A 21,832-nucleotide genomic window follows, 5' to 3' on the forward strand; every position below is an offset into this window, starting at 1 on the left:
GTTTCAGTTAGCACCAAAGCAATTCAAGGGTATGTTTTCGTTATACAATGTTTCGTTAAATCATAAGCGTTTTTTATTTACCATTAAAAAAACAACACTTTTTAATACCCGTTAATAAACATTTTCTATTGGTACTAGAACAGCTTTAGACAGGATTTATTTCATCTTTAAGAGAGAATGTTCTCTTCTCTATGAATTCAATTCTCTATTTGGTTATGTCCCAAAAGATCTTAAACCATGTACAGGTTTTATTCTTTATTTTTTGTCGCATTGTTGTTTGCAAGATATCTGATATTTATTTTTCTTGTTTTTAAATAGCTACTGAGTGATTTTTATTTTAAAACTTGAGCTTTTTTTTAAGAAACAAGCAAGAATATTTCAAATTCCATATAAAATACCAACAAAAAAATTACAAGGTAATACGTAATAAGTTTGGAAGCAGAGTTCCTCTCTTCTAAAACATTATAACATAGTTTAAACTGCATTGATAGCATGACATCAAAATGCAGTTGAACGCAACTCGCAGTTACAAAGTTTTAAAATTGGCGGGAGAGTGCGAAGTATTGATTTTCTTCAGAACTTCTGTGCAGTGTCAGTCTCTAGCGGACAAAGCGTGAACTTGCGCTCGTCGGTAAGAAAGATTTTATGTAGTGTGCAGCACTCTGGTGGCTATTACATGAAACTCTCTCATCTGCGTTGCCATAGAAATACAGGTGATCAAATAAACAATATTTCAAGGTTTGAAAACAATGCGGCTTTACTTCGAAACTTACTCGTTCGGCTTGAATTAAAATTTGAAATTTGGAAATAATTTACTAATCCAACTGTCGATTAATTACAAGTATTAAACTAGACATATTGAACAAACAGATTTAGGCTATCAGTACCTGAAATTTGATATACGTTTATAATAGTAGAAGGCGCGGTGCGGTCAAAGTTTCTGTAAACAGAGGATGGCATGGTTATGTTTCCCGGATAGTTTAAGAACTGTTTGGTAAATGGAAGGACAATATTACTTAGCGAATAATGTGATTCACCAATCACTCGCCAACTCTCCACCATTCAACGGCGGAGGGGACCAGGCGGCCTACTCCTTCCAGAGCAGCCCGCGGGCTCTGTTTACCACCAGGAAGAAGTACAAGCACCCTCCTGGCGAGTGAGTAACTTTCATATTTTATATCGCCATTTACATTATTCTGTAAGAGTTAAAACCAAAATAATTGAAAATTAGATCATTAAGAATTATAGATTTACTTATTAATCCTGGACACATCTTGGTTTCAAATACTTCCTTATTAATTTTTGAGTAAGGAACATGTAACAGGGCAAACTTACATATCGAAATAACAAAATACAATAAATACTATTATAAATTAATAAAGGTTAATACTATTTTATACAGTTATTTTCATTGTGAAGAGCTACGCTTAAAGCACTTACCTCACTAAGTAATTCACTAATATAACAATTTCTATTCTCGTACACACATAGACTTTATAAATAAGGAATTATAGTTGCGAGTTGCCATATTTCCTGTAACTTTGTTTTTATTTCTCACGTCTCTCTATATAATACTCCAAAATTTGTTTGATTATGAAATAGTTAAATATAATTATGAATTGTAACCCAAATAATACTTATTATCTGTAATGCCTTTACTTTCAAGAATGTTAACTATTTATATGACTTATAAAACCCCAAAATATTTAGTATTGCTGCTTGACGATCTCTTACTGCTTATTAATTTAAAATATTTTTTTAAAGAAGACACGATGTGTTAATGTGATATACTAACCCGTTTTCAAATATGTGTTACTCAATTTTGAGGATAGGCCTACTGAAACCCAGGAGCAGAGAGCCAACCTTCAGTGTTGAACTACACAACCTATATTATTTAATCGATATAGAAATTAGAACTGTTTCCAGTGCTCATATTATTTTAGCTTGACACACTTAGAAATGAACTCTCACACACGTAAATAACATTTATATTGCCACCACCCAACGTGATAGAGACTGTCCATTTCAGCTATATTTTAGGTCTTATTGTAAATGGCTGTCGCTGATTTAACTTCTATTATTTACGTCTCTGGTGTTTCATTTTAAGTGTGTCAGGCTAAAACAATGGCATGGTGAAAAAATAAAAACTATAAGAAGTGTGTGTGTGAGGTTTAGCAAACTTTCCTTCCAAGGGAGAATGTCAGTTTTACGTTTAATACTACAGCCATGTATTTCATACAACTTGACCCAGCTATTATTGATTATATTCACATGCAATAAGTTTGCTGTTTTAAAAATCACAGTGTCTTAATTTAAATTACCTGCCTAAAAGTACTACTATCACGCATTACGGTACCCAACACATATTTTGAATGATCAAACAATAATTTAGTTTATTATACTGTAAATAACATTATTAAAGGTGAACTGCTTTATTGAAGTGGCAATATCGGCATATTTCTGTGATAAAGAGAGAGGACGGAAGCACTCTGAACCAAACCATCACTGTTGCAGAGTCTGGGGTAGGTCGCGTGCAGACGCAAGATATAAATACCGCCGCCACATCACACACGTCATACATGTCTCTGTCTCAGTTCCGACACGTCATCATCGATCAGCATTTGCAACATTGCACCTCTGTTCTCCTGATCATTTACAGACAGCTCAGGACGTATGTAAATCTTTACTGATCATAATGGCAATTAGATTTAAATATGAGAGACCCGTGGCCAAATGCTGATCATGCCAACTATCCTATTGGATTCATTTTGCACGCCTTTTTTATCAATAGATTTTAACAAAAATTGGTATGAACAGCCTTTAAAAGAATTTTGAGAGTTGAAAGTTACTGAAACGATTTGGAAACTAGGCGTGGAGCCAGAGCCAAAATCATCTCAGTACCAAGCATAAACATCTACCAAAATCAACATAAAAGCTGTCATGAATAAAAAGTGATGACAGATTACGTGTATTTTAATCTAAATATATGATGATTAGGTATCCTATATGTCTTTTGGACGTAGGGGGTTTAGTTACAGTTGGAACAATCATGTTATAAAATAAATAACCCTGAAATGGGTAACGACTGCCCTTTTTCTCAGTGAGTAGAACTTCGAGATGTGTTTAATCTTTATCATAACTAAGTTGACTGAGCCTTTTGTAGGGCTTACCTCACTCTTAAGGAGAATTTCATCATTCTGAGAGTGTTTAGAGATTGTTATAGTATTTTGATAAAGATTATCATCATATTCAGAAATTACTTAAACCATGCCTAAAGCGAAAACATTGTAAATAAACACTCAGAAAAAATGGTGCCATATAGTAAACATGAGATAAAATATAATTAGCCTATTCAGTTGTCAGTCCAGTATCGATAAAGCCTTTAGAAATTAAAAGTATCTAGTTCCATACGCTCTTTTAAATTATATTTATTGACAAGAAAGATTCGTCTATTTGAGTTCTGTTTAACCACCCCTTTAACTAAGAGGTGGTGATATAATCCAGTATTTGACCTTGGTCTGTTTCATGTCATGCCCTGACCTATGCCGTGCCGGACTATGTAAATTGTACCACTTTAGGGTCTGGCCTTGGTATTATATCAGAACTGCGTCTCCTCTACTCGAGACCGATAAATTTACCTGTCTCGACTTATTTTCGTATAACAGTTTCGCAATTATGATGTTTTGGAATGTATAAAAGATATGAGACATTATATTTATTTACACTCTTTTGGTGTGTATCTATGTAAATAGGGAGCTTAAAAAGGACTTGTAAGATTGGGGATAATGGTGTGTATGACCACACAGTGTAGACGATGGCCGGCATTCAATAATGATGTCGTCTAGTGTGATGCAACTACCTGTGGTATTAATCTAATGTATCTCTTGTTGCTCTTTGAGCTAACTTTACTGGATTTTCCATCAGAGTGATGCTTGAAGCAGCTAGTAGACCCGCAAGTCAGAGTACATTCGCTCTTTCCAGAGTTGACTCAGTTAAACGTAATGTTTACAGCTTAAAAAAGTATCAAGAAAATTTTGGGACAAAACGTATTCCAGATACCATCGTTTATCACTTCTCCAACTAGCGCCCGAGGATCACTGAAACGACTATTTCTGATTTTTAATTTTGCACAGTTAATCACTACCATTACGAATTAAAATCTATACAGGAAACTCGTAAAGGGTGCTATCATAGTACCAACCTCAGCCAGAGGGGCGAACCTCGGATTTGTCAAGGAATAATGTTGGATCTTTCTAAGTATCCTAAGGAATATACCCTCCATGCACTGATTCAATCTTGTCTAGACACCCTGAGACTCGCGTGTGGGACGAATCTATTTAGCTTGCTGGTTACCGAATTCACACATTCCAACCGCCACTAGTACACCCTAGGACTGCGAAGGATCCTGATCCAGGAACAGGAGTAATCTCACGAAGTATCCTGCATGTGGCTAATCCTGACCTCCGAAGTGACTAGCACTCTGTCTGAGACTCGTTATAAATCTTAATCCCATTTCATTAAAGGAATACAAGTTTTGGAATTGAATTAAATAAAATTTGACAGAAATACAGAAATTGAAAATGGAGGTGGAGTTCGTGGGAACTGTCCTAGTGTACACCGACACGGTTTCAGTACTGTAGTTAGGATGTGTTTAAAATGACTGTAGGCACATCCTAACGCAAAAATTGAGAATCGGCGCTGCCAATACAAACATTGTTAATACAGTCAGACCAAAAGTGGTTCGGAATCCAAGTCAAAGTGTTCGTTCCTTAATGTACTTTTACATAGAGATACTTTTTTTACCGCAAATAGACTTTACAAGCTATACCCTTCCGCAACTTTCAGTTCCATTGATATCCACTGTATCTAGCAAGTAAACTTAGATAGGTAGGTAGGTTAGTGAAGTTAAGCATGTTCATCATTACTGGCAGGAATAGTCGGATCAGAAATAGACTTTAGAATAGTAAGACGAGGTCACGTGACTTATTGACAACCACTAGAGCCCATTGTATCAAGCAAGTAAACTTAGATAGGTAGGTAGGTTAGTAAAGTTAAGCATGTTCATCATTACTGGCAGGAATAGTCGGATCAGAAATAGACTTTAGAATAGTAAGACGAGGTCACGTGACTTATTGACAACCACTAGAGCCCATTGTGTAAATTACAAAAGACACGCGATATAACTTCTTAATAGGAGTCACTTTGTATTTGTTAGAAACTTTTATAAGAAAATTAGGACCTATCTTATGATACGAATAATACGATTAACTTGTAATATGCTTATTACACATTTAAAAATGCTTACTGTCGAAAATAACCTCTTTCAGGTAAAAATTAACAGCACCGTTCACTTATTTAGTTTAAAATGCATATGAGTAGAACAGTAATGTCAATCGTATGTGAACATATTTCCGTTCATTACCTATTGATTAGTATGAACGTGACAAAAACGTAGCTAGGAACAAATTTGGATGGGAGTCCAGACAACTGATATTTTCCCATAGTGGATAGAGAGTAAGGCCCCATTTTGGTCCTTAAAAAGTTCTTGATTAGTTTTTTTTAGAACGATCTTTTAGCAGTAGCCTACATGTCACTAATACTGAATTATTTAAATAGAAACAATCGTTTACTAAAAAAGTAATTTAAGAAATTGAAAATTTGGGGGTCCAGACCCCTTGAACCTCTCGCTGGCTACGTCCTTGAACCGTGACTACTTAACCATTTATTTCGAGACATTATTTTTAATACATTTAGAGCTCTTCCATACAACCACAGTTTTGTGTTCTATGTAGGTATCAAAATGTCAATGTTCACGAATAATCAAATGAGTGAAAATAATAATTCAGTTGTAGCAATCTTTGATAATACAATAACAATAATTTAATGTGAGTTATTTTAGCTATTATCTACGTAACAATCTTGTATAAATATTTTCCTATTTGAAAACGGGAAAGAAAAAGTTTACCTTTTCATATTAAGATTGTTATTTATGATTGATTGAATGTGTTGACTAACGTCGTTTACGAAACAAGAAAAGCTGTACAATATCTTACTGCTCACAAAACTTTCTTTGTTAACCTTTGCGTAATGTTGCTTCTGAATATATTATACTACATTAGGCAATTTCTTAATAATTATCCAAGTGTGGTTGCAAATCGTACTTTTCTTTGCCCAAATGTTAATTTTAAACACCGTATAACTCAATCACGTATTTTACAGTGAATGCGAAATTCGGTTACTTGTATCCTGGAACCTTCTGAAGGTTCCATAATCCGACTGGGTTATATGGGTACTATGATACTCGAATTATACAGAGGCCCCTATTATACAGCGCGCCGCGGTAAATACGTTGGAATACATTATCATAAAAATTTGACTAGTAGTATCAAAGTTAAAACTAACCTTTACGAGCGCTTTCGTGATCTGAGCTTGATTTTTAAGTACTATCTCGAGGGATGTTTTTATTTTTTCGCCAGAAGTGCGGATGGCCAGGGGCATTTTGGATTGGTACTTTTCCGACCAGATCACGTAGGACGATCTGGCACGTGCCAGTGCGGATTTCCGTGGATCCTTCGGCGCCACCCCACACCGTCGAGGAAAACATAACCTACATTCATGCTCAGATCACGTGGATTCTCGTAAAGGTGAACTTTAATTTTTGCAATTTATTTCACGTACGTTATTATTTACTGTACATATTTATATCGCTTAACAACAAGTAGTAAATAGTGGTAGTGGGCTAAGTGTAATGCCAAAGTACCTTTTTGGTTCTCTTAGGACAAGAAGCTTAGAGATTGCACTTAGTTCTATAAGGACCTTTGCGCTGCTTCCGGAGTGACAGGATAACCTGGATGGGTAAAGTTAGGGTAGGGACCGCCGTCTGTCGAGAACCTTGAGGGAGGATTTAGGTCACTATTCTCAAGTCATTTCCCCTCGGAAGAAGGGGAAGCCAGCTCTGAACCAGCCTCTCCAGTAAAACAGGCAGGGGTGGCACGCCCTTATGTCTAAGCTAGCAACACCTCTTAACACTGAGGGAGTCTCACTACCTCTAACAGTCATCACCCACAATAGAACTGTTGGAGCACCCCAATAGCTCGACATTTGCGGTTGAGTGATGTGGCGCTTCTGGACATCCATAGGGCTATCCGGATTTGGGTGGCAGATCGGTTTTTGCTGCGTGGGTTTAACTGGAATGTATAAACCTGCCAGAATAGAGATGAAAGTACCCTTATATGTATGTAAATGCCTGTTAGCGAATGCAGATTTGTTGCTGGCTAGATAACCTGGTTCTTAACAAGTGTCATTAATTAATAACAGACAACCAGTGACAATCAAATAAATGTTCAACACAATGTCTGTAGTCAATTCCACATAAATACTGGATCAGGGCAACTTGGCATCGAAGAAGTTAAGGTTATACTCAGTCCCACGAACTATGACGCCAAGGATTATATAGGTCCTTTTCCACCACCTAACCTAACCTACAGTTAGCCACCATAACCCTTACCACCTATCTCCTATGAGCCATCAACTGTTATCATGGCGTACAGAAACTATTCTTTTATCCACTGAAATGATTTTATAGTAATATATGTTATATAATAATAACACTCTAAATATAATAATATATGTTATATATCTGTGAAAAAAATGAAAGAAAACACGACCTAAATATGATGTGTCAAATTGGTGTAACGGTGCTTTAAATATAAACCTGAACATTTAAGTGTTAGCTTTACTATTTCTAAAAAAGCATCGTATTTGGTCACATTAACTTTATTTTGGTATCTACAAAAGAAACCAAATTATCTAATCAAATAAGAATTGAAAAATGTAGTCAATTAAACATTTCAGGAATACGGCCGATGATTCAGTGGATAGCTCGGCCATAAAATTACGAGTGTGCGTGCAGGCTAATTGAAATTCCGGCATTGAATATAAAGGTAGAGTATAAATACCGTGTCTTTATAATGGCCCACCATTTTGATTTTGCAAACTATATATCTAACAAAAAACTTTAAATGAGGAAACTTCCCTTGTTTTTTTTACATTTAAAAATATGAATTTCAAAATTTAAAAATCTACCATTATTTTCCTATATCGTGGTCAACTTTTGTCCTTACGCAACACTCTGTATATTGTAAATATTTTCTATTGCAAAAGTCATGTTGAATTTTTTAATTCTTGTAAATTGTCTTATATTTCCCTAAATAAGGATATACGATAGCACAATGTGCTGATATTCCTTATGGAGTTTAATATTGAGGTAACACCTTTTACAATGGGATTCCATCTAAATATTCTTCATTTTTTTTAATCTGACGTCTTAAATTTGGGAATGTTTCCTTTTATACCAATTCCATCTTTCCTTGCTTTCATATTTCTTAACTTCAGCTGTTACCTTTTGCATGAAAGACCCTGGAAGTATTGTAGTCTACATTGGAATTCGGGGGGTTTTCATGCCCGTACCACAACTATTTACATTGTTTATACTATCAGTAGTTACTGAAAAAATTATATTTATTCATAAAAACTTTAATTTTGGTAAAGGAATATTTTCAAATACAATTTTCTTAAGATGTTTATTTCTATCTTTAACCGTTTTACGATGGCGCTGGTTATAAAATAACCGAAAGCCTCCACTTTAAATGCCTGCTATTATTTACTCGTGGAGTGATCAAAACTTTTTGAATTCCATTTCAAAGGTCTGTGACTAAAATAATTTAATGCAACTAAAAACTTATTACATCATGCTTAGATAGTGCTGTGTGAAATTGAAGAGAAAGGAAATTACAATGTTAGACTGTGGAGGAAATTTAACACGAGCTACGAATGTAATGCACATGACATGGTGCACCGGACAAAGCAGGGTGGTAAGTACGTGGCAAAGTTTGCCAGAAGCTTGTAGTTGCATACCTGTAAGTCACCGGTGGCAGCAGGGTTCGTGCCTGATAGTGTATGTGACTCAGTATGCTAATGTAAATCTCTGCGTTAGTAACAACCCCGATAAGCACAAGGTCACTTAAGTACTGGAAATCGCTTTAGGATCAATAACCTTAATTCCTGCATACGAATTTGAAGGTTTAGAATCTAAAATTAATGTGATTTATTTAAGTTTGTTATGTTACACAATATATTTTGAGTTTCCTTCCTACAGACTACTTTCAATATTTATCTTTCGAAATCTGTATGTTGGAAATGTAACCCAAATACCTACCCTGGTAGTAAGTGTATTAATACAGGTTTATTAATTGTTAATTATGTACAATTTAGAGAGCGGTATGTAACATTAGCAAACTTTAAGTTGTGAAATATTCCGTTCTGAGTCTAAAACCGGTTATAATCCTTCCTAAAGTTTATTTGTGTAAATCCTTGGCTGACAAATCACCCAATACTCTCAGATTAAAAAGTATATATCCCTGAGTTTGAACTTACCCCCAAACTGACTAGTAAAGTTACAATAACGGGAGTTACATTAAAATTTCTTCTAGACATGTAAAGCAAATGAAACCAAACAATAACGTCCAGTGTTTATGTCGGTGAGAACGTAAAAGGTACCGGTTTTAGGTCATTTGAAACCAAATTGAAAACTCATAACTCGGAAATTGTGGCCCTGTGATATTAAATATACAACTTATAAGAGTAACAGGATTTCAGAAATTTGGCATCGTTATATGTTACAAAAAAGTACAACATTACGTTTTGAGGGTTGAATATACCTTACTCTTCGGATGTACAGAAGACCCTAAGACATTAAAAAACTGTAAAAATTTGGCAATGGACTACCATTTAAAGTCAAAATAATTATAAGTGAACTCCTTGCAGTCCTGACTGGAGAGAATGAACCCAAGCAAGATCGCTAAGAGCACAAACACGTGGTAACAATTGTAGAATTTTTGTTTAAAGTTTGTTATTGACGATGGAAGGTTTGAGGGTTGAGGATATGGCGGGATTTCGGACACGTTATCAAATTATAGTAATAATAATATTCTTTATTACATAAAAGACAAGCAATGCATTGCATTGCAAACGTCAAAAAATTGTTGTCCGATGTCTTACTATCCTTTCAAACTTTTCATTGTCAATAACAAACTTTACACATAGGATAAAACTTGTGATTCCGTTTGTATACTAGATAGGTACAAGTATACTGGTTGTAGTATTCAATTTTAGAATTTCGAACTATATAAATAATTGTCATTAAATTACTATCTTACATTTTGTTCGGGTGGTTTAGGAAATTTGTATTGGTCGCGTTATGGAGCTCTTTAAGTCATTATTATGGACGTGTAATTTGTAACACAGATTTAATTTAGCGGATTTGGTTAATTTACCGCGGTCGGCGCCTGCTCCTTTGAACGCAAAAACCGCCACACTTCCGAGACAACACTGCACTGTGCAGTGGTAAGTACATTATAATCGTTTAAACATTCCAGTCGACTATTTTTTAAACCATTGAAGTTTAGAATATAAATAGTGGCTTAATGCAGTCATGCACCACATACATATATCATGTATTTCGTTCACTGTTATTTCGAGCTCCATGAAGCACACATTTCAGCAATTGCAGAATAAAATGAGTACAGGTCAGTGACAGTGACCATCACGGCCGACATCGACTGACCTTCACAGTCGACGATAATGGCATCGCGCACGATAAGGTCATTCAACCCGACAAATGCGTCTGATATGTGTCTGATCGATATCATTTATATTACATTTATAAACAATGAACGACGATTATATAGGGTGTCCCGTAACTCTCTTCACAGGTGTATGCCAAGTTATTGCTCAGGTCAAGACAAATATATTTCACCATATGAACATGGGTCTCTTGTGTTTAGTTTCCCATCTGTCTTTCTGTATGTGTTTTTATTCTTAACAACTAATAAGTTCAGTTATACCAAATTTGGCTCAAATGTTTATAATAACAAAACCAATTACCGAAAATAATATCATGAAATTATCTTTAGTATTTTCAAAATGACAGGCATCAAAACTTTAAAACTTTGAATATCTTAAAAAAAAACTTAATGTTTTCTGAAGAATTACATGGATAAGAGTTTTTACAGGATATTATCACAAATCTAATGACACAAAATGAATAAAATCTCATACTAAATAACTGATTTGGAGCAAATTTACTATAACAAGACATGGCCCACATTGAGGTTCTCAGCGAATAGCCAACAATACAAAATTGAATAAACGGCAGCTCTCTTATGTTTTTTTTTTATAATTTAATATAAATAACATACTAATATATTGTGATGGAATTGGTACTGATAACAGTGATCTTTTTATAAAATAAAAGTATTATTTATACTGCTGCATAGAGGAAATAAGTCACTGTTCATTAAATACGACGCTCTTAAAAATAAACTCCGCTAGGAAACACTTGTGTTTGTTGATTTCTTACTATGAAATTAGTTTTTAGTCTTCATAAACTAAAAGAACTATTTTTATACATCTGTATTTAGTTAATTCTTGGTTTTAATCGACAGAGGTGTCAACAGTTTTATTTAACAACAGTGTTTTTTTAACAACAAAAGTAACAAAATATTAATGAGGTACCTAGTAATTATTAACTTGGTATAATGCCATCTATTCATTGACTGATAATGGATACTGTAATCGGAGTGATCCAAGAAGGATTGACAATAAGGTTAGGTCGTATAAAATAAATAGTGTTTGTAACTATACTAAAATACAGTACTAAAAACTAATGGTGTAACAAATTAGTCGACTGGCATGTACTGTAAATTATTTATTAATCACTACTACGATAAAGTGAAGTTTTATTGCTTTATTATTTTAGTGACTAATTTTATGAGGGTTGCAACACAACCAAACCACCTCCATTACGGTGCGGGCCGGTGTAATGCCAAGGCCAGAGGACATTTGCATGAGGCCGCACGTAAGGGTCGACACCTTACCCCCCCCTCCCTCTCACAAACAACCACAACTGCTTAACCACCACCCCCTCACCACTACCTGCAACGACATGTAGATAAAATGAGTTGGATAATCTATAAAGCATTTTTAATGTGCAATACATTCTTAAGAGTTCATTTACGGTCCGTATCCTGAACAAAATAACACACCATTTTATTGCAAAACTGTTATTTTATTTTCTTATTTTAAAGTACTATTTAACAATAATTTTAAAGATCTTCAACATATATTTTTAAATGTAATTTTTATTTATGTACTAGCTGTTACCCGCGGCTCCGCACGCAATCTTTAGAACCGAAGTCCTTATGTTACTTAGTAAAAGTAATTATGATGTAATATGATGGGAGTTCTATAAAAATTTAAAAACGTAAGTAGGCATACACAGGTAGATATTATTTAAGTTCATGGTAATTAGTATCAGAGTTTAACTTAATTGTTATTATATCATGTTTAGCACGTGTATAAGCAGTTCTGGTTCTTATTAATTATATACATAACGTCACAGCTGAATCTGCCTTGTCATCCAGATCAAGAAAACACAAATCTCGGATCACACAGGTCTCGGAAACTTACTTCGGTCAAAAAGCATATATTTTCAGTCCTTGTCATATATTTCAGGTTTTAAGATATTTCCAGGACCATAGTAGAGTTTGCCTTGTTGTTCTGACGAAGAAAAATATATACTTACGCAGGACCGAGATGCGTACTTCGGTTAAAAAGTGCCTACTTAAGACCGTTTAAACTCACTTACCTACTATGTCACAGTTTAGCTTTCCATATTGCCTCGATCAAAATACTATATACATTCGATTATCTAGTTCTCGGACATCTATTTTAGTCAAACTCGTGTTGACATAGTTGAGTTTACCTTGTCCTGATGAAGAAAATATACACACATAAGTATGACTGAAAAGCCTATTACGACCTAGGGGGAAGTCCTACCTACTTTTTATGCACTTTCGGTATAAGGGGGAAATCCTTATTAAGGTTATGCAACATTCCAAAACGATCGTTATTAAAGTTTTGCGTTATACCAGTCTTGTTTTTTGTACTGTAGCCAGGGAAAGAATGAATCGTTGAGGCATGTTAGTATTCATTTCTCTGTTTTTCCATAAGCCATTGTTAAAATGTAATAACATAATGTCAAGGAAGCCCACCAATCTAAAGTAACTTATGTGAAAACATTCATACCTTTGTTCATTAAGGTTAGTTTTATAACAGTATTTAATGCATTAGATGATTTTAATTCGTCTGGCGCAAACTGAGTAAAATTTATATATTAAATTTTTATTTACTATCTACATTACATTACTGATCAAGCAATTTTTACTTAATATTTGATCAAATATAAATATAAACAGATGTTTCAGCCAATTTGTCGACATAAACTGAAGGTGTGAACGGCTGTTTAGTTCTAGTTTAACTTGGATTATGAAACGTAAAAAACTATATTTTTTCTGAATTTCAAAATATTTCAGGTAACTTTTCTTATATTTTGCTTCACAAAAACCTTCCTCGGATTTCAATGGACATTTTACAAAAAGAATTAACCGAATTGGTCCAGCCGTTCTTGAGATTAGCGCTTACCAACACATTTAACGATTCATTTTTATTTATAAGATATAGTATAAAAGCTCAGTTTTCTTTGACTGTAAGCATATTTTCTCGAATTCCATCGAAACGGCTTTGTTAGCATGCCCAAAACTATTATATTATATTTATAGATATATAAAACTGTCGTGTTAAGAACTTTTTTATGAGTTTTGAAGCTACATCAAACAGTAATTAATAAAGAGAAAGGCTAATAATTTATTTATAAACTAAATATATAGCACGCAATGGTCAAAATAAAAAATATGCACTATTTATTATTTACCCGCGGATCAGAAGCACTAACTTGATTAAAGCAATTCCTTCTCTATCAATTGTTATGAACTTTGACAGTGATCAAGTTGTAAATCATAGATTTGTTTGATTCACAATATTGAACATAGACATGGCAGACTGATTAGTGAAGATTCTGTTATGAAATATGAGAGTTAATATGTAGTGGTGACTTTAATGGCTGTCTTAATTTAAAAGTAATTCTTTTTCAGGTTATTAGAAATAAATTTGGCGTAAATCAATAATAGCACTGAAATTGGTTTTCATAATCCAATTAGTGTCTTGTAATCTAAGCAATAATTTCAGTAGGGAATTAGAAATAAGATATACGCGCCAAATATTAAAATTAGCTACCCACATGGATATAATAGAAATTCTTAAATTTTATTTGTATGTTATTTTAAACGCCTCTGCTTGGTTAGGAATGTAATATTGAGAAATAAAATAATATATTAAAAATGTATACAGTACAATACATTACACTTTGTTTGAATGTGTACTCAAGTGTGGAGGCGAGAAAGTTTTTCTAGAATAGTGTAAACTGGTGCCAATAAATATTTTAGGTGGCTAGCAATGCATCTAATCCGTATCCTGAGCATCAAATGTTGTAGAAACATAAATATAGGTTGGAAAGAAAGCAGAGAATATCAATAAAATCATAAAAAATTATTATTTGCTAATTTTATGACACACACTAATGACTTGTTTCATTTTCTTGAGCAAATTGCAAGATTCTAGGAGTCAAATCAAATGTACTGTTGTTTACAACTTTTAAAGAAATAAGTGTGTGATGAGGCTTGAGGGTTTGGAGAAGGTTGAATATTCTTCTTGTGCTGAGCGTTATTGTAATTTAATTTTAGTGCTTTCTTTAGCTGCAGTACCCTGCCTAGCTTACCGGAATTTTTATTTTTTAAACACTGCCATGAAACTTAATTTAATTAACAAAAATGTGAATTTATCATGAGGCAAGACATCCCGAAAAAATTACATCTGTAAAATCAAAATTTTGCGTGAAACTTCATTTCTACAAAGACAAGAATGAGTTCTCTGATGTTGCATTTTTAACCATGGAATTGGGCTGTACGTCATTGACACTTATCGCTCAATAGGCTGACACAATTTCTCTTTTTTGTCGGAGGATGTAAAAAAATTCTTTTCCGTTTGATTGTCTGTCGCTATATATGTTACTAATGAAATGAGTTATAGACTTGAACTTTTACCTTTAAACTGAGCGAAGCCTGAAGCCTGTTACGCGGTACGTGGTGTAGCGTTGCCCTATCTTATTAACCCCCTACCCCTATCACACAAACTGTTATAAGGTTTTGTATAATGTATATTCTAATATGGGATTGCTCTCTCAGGATTCATGATCGGGCCCTGAAGAATATTGTTATGTTCCGTGATAGGCACTATTTTCAGGAATTGTGTTCTTTCACCGCCATCAGTGCGGGGTGTCCGTGATTAGTAGATAGGATAATATAGGAATGATACTGAATAACAATAATTTTCTTCATTGCATAAAAGACAATCAATAGATTGTATTGCAAACTGTTAAAGAATTGTTGTCAGTAAATATATAAATAAAGATGGAAAAATATTTTTATTCAGACTCACTGGCTGAGCGTTTGCGAAGACTATTAATCGAGAGGCTGGAAAAAACTCCATATCCATTTTGTCGACATCTCGAAAACAAGCTGACTTATAGACTTGAAAATGTTTATAAAGCTTTATTTCTATGTAGGCAACACTATCTTCGATTAGGGTGCATGCCACTCCATAGGATTTGATTGATCGTTGACGAATATATTTACATTGGTCTTATGGGTAAACCGTAATGGCAACGAGAAAATATCAGAATAAATTAATACAAATAAATAAATTTGTGAACAAACTGAGTACAATCATATGATATTTACAATGTGATATATTTATTCATAGAGTAAAAGGAAAAAATAATTGAGTGGAAAGTTAAAATTTGGTGACAAGATTTAATTTCAGGCAATTATTTCATTATAGTACCCTTCCTAGCTCACCGGATCTTTTATTATGTGAGCACTGCTATGAAACTTAATTTAATAAACAAAAATGTGAATGTGGTAAGACTTTATTCGTAGACTAAACTTTTGCATGAATAAGTTCTATGATGGTGAATGTTCAACCATGGGATTTGGCTGAGCGTAACTGTTGTGTCAATTTCTTTGGTACTTTGGGATTATACCGACCACACCCAGACATGAATCGTTATTTCACATTTCGTTTCTACTGATTACTAGATTAGCGTAGAACAATATTTCGTCAATATAAAACAGGAATTGTCTTATCGCAAACCCCTCCCCATCCTCAGACAGAGGTCAAAGTCGAGCGTCTAGTAGATAACGTGATTGCAGAGTCTCGCCGCCCGTTCAGCTGGTGCATCGCTTTGTTGTACTTCCGTGTTTTACCTCTACATTTCTCCAAACACAAAAATTCAACAAAAACAAACATTTACCAAACTAAACTCTTTATTAAAAAAACACTAAAAACTTGTTTTTATTCTTGATCACATTCCGCCACCCAAAATGCGAGTGCCTCCGGCCATCAGCGCGGGCTTTGGCAGCACCTTCGGTGCTGCCAAAGCCCGCGCTGATGTCGACGAAAGAAAAACATCCCTCGAGATAGTACCTATCAGTAAAATATCAAATTCTAGAGGGGCTAATCAGATTGAATTGTAATGGAAAGGCAATTATGTACCGTGCAAATCACGTGATGCCGCGCGGTCTGCCGTAATCAGGATTCTCGAGAAAGATAAGATAACAGCGACAACAATAACGATCACAATACCTGGAAATGCTTGTAAGTTTGTAATTTTGTAATTGAAGAGTTGTTTTTTCGTTCTATCATGTTTGTTTCTATAAATTTCTATTTTTGTGTTCTTCATACTAGTGTGGTCGGTATAATCCCAAAGTACCATTTCTTTTCCGTATGATTGTTTGTTTAAGTGCCCGAGAGACACATCAAGAATTAAATGCATTCTATATTTGAAATTTAGTATGCAACCACAGCGAAGCCTGTATACGACACGTGGTGAGGCGTACTCGTACATTGTATAATGTTATTTCCCCCGTCGCTCCATCTTGTGCTTTCCCTGTAAAATAGATAGCTTTAGGAGGACAGTGGCTGGAATTATATTATTTTTAAATGTGCTTGAAATTATCATATGCACTTGCAAAGCAAGGTCGGTACATCCTCTTCTTGTATTGTGTGGAGGAAACATTTTACTTATCAAAGACTTAACTTGTAAGTACTGGGTGGTGGTAGTGGTGGTAATGGTGGTAGTGATGTTGGTGGTATGGATCGTGGCCGCTATTACAGACTCGCGTGAGGGCTAGAATCGGTCGGCGGTCAGCGACGCGTGCGCCCCGGTCAGACCGAGTGGACAGCGGTCATCAGAGCCAGTGTATGTGCGTCGCAGCCATGTAGCGCCTAGCTACGCTGGGCTTTGTTTTCCCGTTCTTCATGGACAACTATAAACGGTTGAGATTCAATCCTTTCATTGTATAACTGTGGTTGTGATTTGAAAACGCTGTAGCGTTAGCTCATACTAACTAGTTTAACTTGATTGCTTCAATTGTGACTTTTATAATTGCTTAGTGTCTTAAAATTAGAGGAATACCTGGTTGCGAGAGAAGTAGATGACAGCTCTCATCGTTAGTCATCAATCCTATTTTCATCTCAAATCTTGCAAATTGATGTGAACCGAATATAATTCAAAACCGTTTTCCACTACAATCTCAAGCGTAAAAAGAAGCAGTTTGTGATGTGACAGAATGAGTGTTGCTGAGACAATTCATATGAGCTTGGACTCCGAGAACGCTTCGCCCGACAGGAAGACCAGGTTTACCGATGGTGGCGTCGCGTTCAAGGTTTTCGACGACATCAAGAAGCTCAGGACTCCGAGAAAGACAGAGGATCGCTTCAACAATCTGGCTTCCTCTACAGACAACATCAACAAGAACCATCATTATTACCACAAGAACTGCTTTTCGTCCGTGAACGACTTGGACAGCTTCAACCGCAAGCTCTCGCCCAATGTGCGCAAGGAGAACAACATGTCCAAGGAGTTCTTCAACAGCCTGGATTCCAAACTGAGGACTTTGAACGCTCCCCCGCCGGCGCCGAGGCAGAAGAGGTCCAATCCCGGCAAATCCTTAGATAACAGACCGATGTTCGTGACCACCGTGAAGACCGGAATATTCCTGGAGCCACCACCAGAGCTCGCGGCCATCTTGGGGCTCAACAGCTATACCTCCTCGGTCAACGGCTCTTCAGGCTCGTCGGGTTCCCTGCATCCGTCCAACATCGGCGAGGAGGTCCTTGTGTACAGCTTCGCGAGCCAGCCCCGCGTGGTCAACCAGAAGTATCGGGTGCCTAAAGCAGCCCCCACGCGGCCCCAAGATAACAAGAACAAGACTACGGTCCCCAACGGTAACAACAATAATAACATCAACAAGATCCGCACCAAAAGAGAGCTCAACACAACGCCACCCAAGAAATTGTAAGCATTCAAATTTGATTTTACTTATTTAATATTTTTACAATTTTAACAAATAATTTAGCAATTTCAATTCAAAACAACCAGAATTTAAAATTAAAACATTGCAACTAAGTGGTACTTACATACAGCACCTAGTTGCTACTGAGGTTTCCTAGCAGACCCCAAAGTACGGTACTTTACATGTACATCGTGCTGACTTGATTTTGAATCTGTTAAAAGGATCGTTTTTTATTGATAACAGTTTAACATAATTTCAGTAATAACAAAAAATGTTTTGATCACTTGGAAATTCAAGAAAGTATTTCAGTTGTCAATGAAAATTTAGTTTTCAAATTAAGATGGAAACTGTACTTCAACAACTTTAAAACTAGAGCAGATGCTTGCGGTATAAAAATTTCCTAAAACCATAAATTTGTTCTCTTTATACTGGCAAGGCATTACAGAAATTTAATTTGTGTTATGTTCTAATTATATAACCGATCGATTTGTTATACAGTTTTTTATGCATATTAATATTAACGTGAAGAGACATGTCAATTACTTCACTGTGTTTAAAAGAGATTAAAACCAATACAACTTCTGGATATTTTTGACAAATGCACAAGTTGATTTTAAAGTAGGCTGTGTTATAACATGTTAAACTGTTTCGTGTTCAACTATACGAAACAGTTTAACACGATAAAACTTATTAATTACCATAAATGAATGTCCTAAAATCATTTTTGTCCTAATTTCTTTGTGTTTGTGTATTTTTTTACATTACAGAATTTTTCTAAGTAATTTCTAAGATGAAATATTGAATATATGCAGAACTTATTAACCTATCACTGAAATAGCAAACAATGTGGCTCAAAATGGTGAACCGGTCTTATCTTTCCGTTAATTCCTCACCTGGTATAAACAGTTTACAAGAATAATAACTTTTCTTGTATGGAATTTTCATGTTTCAACCAACGGTACTTTATTAATTAAAATCGCCAAACAGAGTTAAAAATATCTGTGACGTGCTTTCTAAAGCAAGACGTATCATACTTCACATGAACTGTTATTATGTATTAGAATTGATATAAAACCTACAATATTTACAACATTATTAATAGGAAATAAAGAAATATTAATTGCATCGATCTGAGCAAACCTAACCTCTAAAAAAAGTTAGAAATATATGTTTGTGCCATTAAAGACTAAATTAAACGAAGCTGATGAAAATATCATTAAAAATTATTTTTCACTTAAAAATAAGAAAGTGTAAATTTAATTTTATTGAAAACAAATTGAACCAAAGAGTATATCAAAAAGAAATATGCGAGAGGTGTGGAGTTAAGAAAAATAAAATGTAGTGACTGCGATAGCTACTACGTGTATAAATCGGTATAAATCCTAGAATGCGATTATAAGATCACTTACTTATGAACACCTATAAACAAAAGAATTTTCTGCAATAAAATAACGTTTTGCTGGTAATCCATAGCAAATTGTCATTAGAAACTGAGCATAACCACGAAAATCTTTAAGAAAACATAAAACTGTTAGAAACTGAAAGGAGAGAAGAAACAAATACAAAACAAAAATTACACATTTATTAAGATGATGATGGTTAAGATCTTTCAAATCTAAATTAAAGCAAAATTTACTTCAATTAAACCATGAAACGTGTCACGTGGTTGTTGTGAAACACATTTAATCATATCATGTTTATTTACAATTTAGATAAACTTCCATACTGTACCGAAAATATTGTTTCATTATCTAACTTAAATGAGTAGTTATTTTTTATTTCACAATTTATTTTACGATAAATATACCAATGAGCCCTTAAAAACTTAGCGGTAGAGGAACGAAATGTTCACAAAAAACATGTATATTTCTTTTGTGTACATATCAGCTGTTCATCCTTCAAATCAGCTGTTTTAACTGTGGATCATATTTAATTTCAGTCACAAACACATGTGGATTTATCTTTTTATGTGTGGTTGTTTCTTTTTCTAAATGTGTATTCCTTAGAAATTTAAGTCATATAAAAAGATTGCTATCAAAGGAATAGTCAGGAAATATCACAATGCTCCTAAAGATCTTCCAAGTAATGTATATACTCGTACGCAATGAATCAGAAAATTACGTTTACTCTTTCTGGTTATTTCCCCTGAACAGATATAACTTAGCATACAGTGGTTTATATTGACTGTCTCTAACTGTATATTAATTGTCTGTGTGTTATATTTCGTGTATTGTTTTAATTTATTGTAAAAACTGCAAAGATGTTTCGACGTTACGTCACGTCATGGTCACGAAATGTCTACGACTAAATTAACTGAACTTCTCTGTCGAATAGGCCTCGCTATGAACTTACAGAACGCCCGCTCGATAGTTGGCGTTACTCTGTATTAGAATTGCGGTCAGAGTTGATATCTTATTTAGGAAATAACTTATAATCTCTGGTTCTTGGGGACCAGATAGTAATTGAAAACAAATTAATGTAAATGGTTCAAATGAAAATTCAATGCATTGCAACATTTTCGTATAAAATGCTGAATAACGCATCTATAATAAAAAGAAAAGGTGTTCTAATAGTTAAGTTTACGTATATAATCTATAATCATCCTGATACAGGAAAAACACAGACGCACACACACCACCGTTAATTCATACGTCGTTATTATCGTAGATGTTTTCGTTCCAATCACAGGGTTGGGTCAAAGTAGGCTCATGAGAATCATTATTCTTAAATGAGCCCTATCCACCGCTCTTACACCTCTTGAATGTGCTGTCACTCCGGAAACCGCGCAGGAAACCTACCAAGTGCATTAGAGGATCCTAAGCTTCTTGTCGTATAAAAACACACACAAAATCAAATGATATGAGTAATTTGATCCTCAATCGATAACATATATGTAATCAAAATGTTAAGTAATCAACCTACAATTTCTACTCGTTATTATGAGCGATGCACTGATATAAAATTCGACTGAAGTTATATAAAAACTCACTGACGTGTTTGGCTAACCTTTAGCGAACTCGAGGGGCTAGAGAAATTTTATTTCCGTTTGTCATAAGCCAAAGTCTAAGAATCTATTATTTTACCAGGTGAAGTTAGAGCTAAGAAGCCCTCTGTAACATCTAACCTGGGGGTCATCGGCTTAGAAGTGAGTTCCCAAATACTACCAATGTCCGTGTGGGGAGGCGGAACGCTCGCAAGGATTAGATAGCTCAGTGGTTACCCATCCAAGCAGTAGCCACGCTCGACATTGCTTGATTCGGTTATATTGCGATAACCGCTGTACCCTGTGTATACTGTGCGTGCTATTGGCAAAGTTTGTCCGCACAATATTTTGATAACAAACTGGTCTGTAGACTTGAAAATCTGCATGAAGCTTTATTTCTATATAACCAACAACGAGTTCAATGATGGTGCAAGTCACTCCGTGGGGTTTGGGTGAGCCTTGACGAACATTTAAAAAT

At 34.8% G+C, this 21,832-nt stretch overlaps 1 protein-coding gene across 2 annotated transcripts in view; it reads left to right on the forward strand.

Annotated features, from left to right (window-relative positions):
- Positions 1-733: 733 nt before the first annotated feature.
- Positions 734-21,832, forward strand: part of LOC124357152 (radial spoke head protein 3 homolog B-like) — an 80,379-nt gene continuing 59,280 nt past the window's right edge. The window contains exon 1 of one of the 2 annotated variants that reach the window (XM_046808654.1): positions 734-1,156. In XM_046808654.1, coding sequence (XP_046664610.1) covers positions 999-1,156 — 158 coding nt within the window. In that variant the 5' untranslated portion in view covers positions 734-998. Of the gene's footprint in view, positions 1,157-17,294; positions 18,374-21,832 lie in introns of those variants that run through there. The other variant, XM_046808653.1, reaches the window with a different exon arrangement.

Source organism: Homalodisca vitripennis, chromosome 3 (assembly GCF_021130785.1).
Source record: "Homalodisca vitripennis isolate AUS2020 chromosome 3, UT_GWSS_2.1, whole genome shotgun sequence".
Lineage (NCBI taxonomy): Eukaryota > Metazoa > Arthropoda > Insecta > Hemiptera > Cicadellidae > Homalodisca > Homalodisca vitripennis.